Source organism: Cyprinus carpio, chromosome A21 (assembly GCF_018340385.1).
Source record: "Cyprinus carpio isolate SPL01 chromosome A21, ASM1834038v1, whole genome shotgun sequence".
Taxonomy (NCBI): domain Eukaryota; kingdom Metazoa; phylum Chordata; class Actinopteri; order Cypriniformes; family Cyprinidae; genus Cyprinus; species Cyprinus carpio.
This window is the reverse complement of record NC_056592.1, coordinates 4,661,583-4,667,117: the sequence shown is the minus strand read 5'-3', so window position 1 is coordinate 4,667,117 and position 5,535 is coordinate 4,661,583. Positions and strand designations below refer to the sequence as shown.

General features: G+C 35.2%; 1 protein-coding gene across 1 annotated transcript in view; it reads right to left on the bottom strand.

The window, feature by feature from the left end:
* Nucleotides 1–5,535, bottom strand: part of LOC109045337 (WD repeat-containing protein 41-like) — a gene marked incomplete at its 5' end in the record, with an annotated part of 9,327 nt that extends 3,792 nt beyond the window's left edge. Inside the window, 9 exons of the mRNA XM_042711404.1 lie at nt 627–811; nt 916–1,017; nt 1,262–1,324; nt 1,976–2,087; nt 2,232–2,294; nt 2,368–2,496; nt 3,982–4,030; nt 4,719–4,832; nt 5,249–5,535. Coding sequence (XP_042567338.1) covers nt 627–811; nt 916–1,017; nt 1,262–1,324; nt 1,976–2,087; nt 2,232–2,294; nt 2,368–2,496; nt 3,982–4,030; nt 4,719–4,832; nt 5,249–5,535 — 1,104 coding nt within the window. The remainder of the gene's footprint in view (nt 1–626; nt 812–915; nt 1,018–1,261; nt 1,325–1,975; nt 2,088–2,231; nt 2,295–2,367; nt 2,497–3,981; nt 4,031–4,718; nt 4,833–5,248) is intronic.

Genomic DNA, 5,535 nt, shown 5'->3' with positions numbered 1-5,535 from the left:
TAATTACAATTTTCTCTTTCTCTTTCTCTTATTTGAATAAAAATCCAGTAAAAACTGTAATATTTTGAAATATTAATAACATTTAAAATAACTGTTTTCTATTTGAATATATTTTAAAATGTAATTTATTTCTGTGATGCAAATCTGAATTATATATATATATATATATATATATATATATATATATATATATATATATATATATATATATATATATATATATATATAATTTTTTTTACATACCCCAGACTTTTGAATGGTAGTGTGTTACAGTTTCCACAAAAATATGAAGCAGCAAAAATGGTTTTCAAAATTTATAATAATAAATGTTTCTTGAACATCAAATCAGTATATTAGAATGATTTCTGAAGTATCATGTGACACTGAAGACTGGAGTAATGATGCTGGAAATTCAGCTTTGATCACAGGATTAAATGACATTTTAAAATATATTCATATAGAAAGCTGTTACTTCAAACTGTTACTCCAAAAAATGCGGCCTTGGTGATCAGAAGATACTTTTTTCTAAAAAAAACTAAAAAAAATCTTAATTATTCCAAACTTTTGACGACTGTTGTATAATTTAAACATAATTCATCATTTATAATGAAGGGTCAGTTTCTTACCTCCCCATCTGAGCTCATGTGTTGAATGGACCTCTCGATCTGTTTCTGGGGATTCAGTCTGAACTCTGATTGGCTGTCTCTCGCTGGCTCCTCCCACAGAATGTGCTCATATGACTGGATCGTCCAATCCACTGAATCCCAGATGATGAGCTCACCGATATGAGAGCCGCTCGCAAACAAGCTGTCTGAGAATAACAATAACCAACAATAAACACAACAATACTAACTCAACACAATCCAAAAGGATCTCAATGTGTGCATGAGGACTGATTGCCATCAAATATCTCACCGTTGATGTGGATGAGAGAATGGATGGTGTCCTGATGGTCAGCTAGATGACACATGGCCATAACCGCAATGTCTGATCCAGACAGGTTCAGCTTAAATATCACTGGAACATCAGAAGCAATTTCAAATCATTCATTCAGCTACAAGCGAACTCATTAATAACACAACTTAAGCTGCAACACCAAAGTCATTTCTACTTAGAGTATGTTTTTAACTGGATAGAGCTTTGACATTAAGATTTATGAAGACCACAAGAGCTTTTGCCAGACCAGTGAGTGTAAATCTTTTCATATTTGTTGAAAATACCATTCATTTTTTTAGGCACACAAAAATTATTTTTCAGTTACCGATTTCTTTATCCATGGCAGCTGCAATGAAGTTCTTTGGTAACTCCACCATGGTTGAGATGCCTCAGAATAAAGCAAAAGATTTATGAAAATATATTTAAATACACTACTGTTCAAAAGTTTGGGATCAGTAAGATTTTTTTCAAATAAATTAATACGTTGATTTTTTTAAGGATGCATTAAATTGATAAAAAAAAGTCACAGTAAAGACATGTATAATGTTACAAAAGATTTCTGTTTCAAATAAATGCTTTCCATTCATCACATAAATCCTAAAAAATGTACCACAGTTTCCACAAAAATATTATGCAGCACAACTGTTTTTAGCATAATAATAAGAAATGGTTCTCTAGCAGCAAATCAGCATATTAGAATGATGATTAATGATGCTGAAAATTCACCTTTGTATCACAGGAATAAATTACATTTTAAAATATATTCAAATAGAAAACAGTTATTTTAAATTGTAAAAATATTTCACAATATTACTGTTTCTACTGTATTTCTGATCAAATGAATGCAGCCTCGGTAAGCATTGAAGATTTACTGAAAGTAGTTTGATGTTGCATAAATTACACACTGCCACTTTAAGTTTATAAAAGTATTAGCACTGTGTTGTAGTGATGTTATCTTGCGTTTTGTAGTCTGTATTTGGTCTTGGACAGAGGTTGGACATACATTTATTTATCTGAGTGTGTGTTTTGGATTGTGTACCTGCGTCGCTGTGATGAACCGTTTTACACTGCAGCTCAAAGTCTCTGTTCCAAACACACAGTTCATTTCCACCCGAGAGCCACACGTCCAAACGAACCAACACCAGCAAACACTGAAAAACAGACACCTCCATCAGCGAACACACACACAAAATCCACCTACACACACTGAAAGAGGAACAGACTTGTTTCCACACACAATCCAAACCATCTGCGCACTGAAACAGGAAGACATGAAGCTGTAGCACATGCTGTACCTTCACTGAGGACTGGAGATCAGATATGTTCTGCACTCGGTTTCCTGAATCTGGATCCCATAACTAGGGTAGAATTAAGGGAATGCTTCAACCCTAAACACACACACACTTCAGCAGAGGTTTGTGTAAAGGATACACTGAGCGTGCGGTCTGATGATGCGGTAAGGAGCGCCGTGTGTGCGTTTCCTCCTCTGATGAAGGTGTATGATGTCATTGCAGTGATCTGCTGTGTATGACCGCGCAACGCAAACAAACAGTCTCCAGTCTGAAACACACACAAACAAGTGCTGCTGGTTTTGCATTTATATTGAGTGTTGGGGTCACACAGTAAATGTAATACAGTAAAACGGCAGAGCATAATCATAATTTAAAAAATATATATTTTTATTTTATATTAACAATATAATACTGTTTTCAAAATATATGAAATCTCAACATATATATTACTGGCTGGCTAGTCCTCGCTCATCACTTGCATCCAAAACAAAGTAAATCAAGCATATATTTTTTTGTATCAAGTATAGCAAGTATTCCACACACAATCCAAACCACACACAGCCATGAAGCTGTAGCACATGCTGTTTTCACTTTACTATATATGGAAGATGAGGATATGTTCTGCACTCGGTTTCCTGAATCGGATATACTAGGGTAGAATTAAGGGAATGCTTCAACCCTAACACACACAATCAGCAGAGGTTTGTGTAAGGATACACTGAGCGTGCGGTCTGATGATGCGGTAAGGAGCGCCGTGTGTGAGTTTCCTCCTCTGATAATGGGTATGGATGTCATTAGTGTAGAGCTGCTGTGTATGACCGCGCAACGCAAACAAACAGTCTCCAGTCTAGAAACACAACACTAACAAGTGCTGCTGGTTTTGATTGAGTGTTAGAGGGTGTCACACAGATAAATGTAATACAGTACAAACGGCAGAGCATAATCATAATTAACTTTTATATTTATTTTTCTACATTAACAATATAATACTGTTTTCAAAATATATGAAATCTCAAAATATGAAATTTCAAAACAAATTAAATCAAGCATATATTTTTTGTTTTGAGTTTTCAGTATTAATTAAATAAAGAATGTTTATAAATATTTTTGTATATATTTTACAGTATTAAAATATATATATATGTTTTATATTTAAATATTGTGTGTGTATATACTGAAATACGTGTGTATATTTAACATTTTATATTTTTTAAATGAGCTAAAACACTTATTAAAACAAACATAAAACCATTTTGAGAACATTTAATGAATACATCACAAAGTTTTATATTTATTTTTCTATATTTATAATATATTGTGAAAATAAAATTCTATACTATAGCATAAAATATAAATGTTATGTAGTGTGTGTGTGTGTGTGATATATATATATATATATATATATATATATAAATATATAACAACACACTTGAGTTCATTTTATAAGAAAATATATGTTTATAGGAGTACATTTTAGAGAGAGAGAGAGAGAGAGATAGCTCATATTTCATGAGAGAATGTTATTTATTTGTTCATTTATTTAAAATAGATTTTAACAGACAGGAGGCTTTTGAGGGCTGTGTTGCCTCAATGCAAAAAAAAAAGTTTCTGATTTTATTTAATTTTATTAATAAAAATGTTAAAATTACTTTTACCAAAAGAGTATCAACTAGGCTGACCTCTGACCTATTTCATGTAATTACCATATCAATAACATGTGATTAGCATATTCATAAACTTCTGTTCTGCTCACCTCAACATTCCAAATGAGCACCAGGCCGTCATCACCTGCAGACGCAAACCTGCCAATCACAAAACACACAGATGTTGGGTAAAACCTGACGCTTCACATCCATTAACTAGTTTAATGGTTAAATAAAAGAAAGCATAAAGCCCAAAATATAACTATGACAGATCTCCTTCTCTGACTGGATTTTAACAATCGCGGGATTCTCACGACACCTTTGACCTCTCGAGCTCAGAAACGAATCGTCTGCAGGAAGAACAGGAGAATGAAACTATGATAAAGGGATGAGATACAGGAAATATAGAAGGGATCGGAGAAGAGAAACAGGACTCGGGACTCTAAAAGCAATCAGCGATGTTCTGCACACTGACCTCACCTGAAACTCTCCTCCTGCACCGAGATCATCAGGAGCAGCCAGCCATAACACACACACACACACACTTCCAAACGCTCTTCTCCATCACTTCTATAAAAATAACCCCTGCCTTACACTGCGTGTTTGTATATACATGAGCTTTCTGAAAGCCTCCAGTGCAGATGTTTTCATGCAGACGTGTTTAATATGGACAGGCCTAGGGCTGATGGACACTATCAAGCTGATGTCGAAGTGCACACACACACAAACTCCCTCAAGCTGTGATGATTAAGCTCTTGTCACGCTCTGTAAGTTTACGTTTGGAGAGGATCTAGCTCAGTCTTAGCTGTCAATCACTGGTCAGAGGCAGAAGAAGAGGATTGCTTACCTTAAGTCATCAATCTGCACCAGAAATCGAACAATGTCAAAGTGTCCTTTCAGCACCTGCATCTCCGTGAAACAGTTTTTGGGCTGTTCCTCCCCAATGAACAGCGCCGCACTTCTGCCCATGAACAGAATATAATAGACAAAAGAATCATTGCTTCAATCTAGCTCAGAATGTGCTGAAATGACTGTTGTTTGATCGACTGCCTCGGCCTGTCTCTCTCTGATACATGTACTGAACTCCTGCAACTAGAAGTCTTTAAGAGAACTAGACACTGAAACCAGCTTCTTATCTTCTGCTTATTGGTAAATAATGGCAATAACATGGACATAAGTCATGCCACAAAACTGGAGTTTTCGTGGCTTTTAAATTGCATGGCTGATAACAGCTTTAACTCTGTGTTATTTCAGGCATTTCAGGTGTATAAAAAAAAATAATAATAAAATCATAAAAAAGTTTGGGACATAAAACAGAGAAGTTTCATAGGGTTACCCACATACACTAGTTTGTGTTTTACTATGGCTTGTACTCACCTCCACTGTTCCCTGCGCTTCCCGACCTCCCAGAATCCACCGCAGCATGTTGGTTTTTTAAAAGAGCATCTGACTTTACATGCAAACGAATGGATTTTGTGTTTAAATAAATCACAAGACAAATCAGTGTAGCTGCATGTTGCGAAAGCGGCTGGCAGAGACGCGCGGTGCGTTCTGTTGATATTCCTGATGTGAGGAGTCTTTATTGAAACACTAATCTCTATCAAAATACATTTCCATCTGTGACGCACCGAAACATTAAAGCACGTTCTGTCTGACAGAACGCG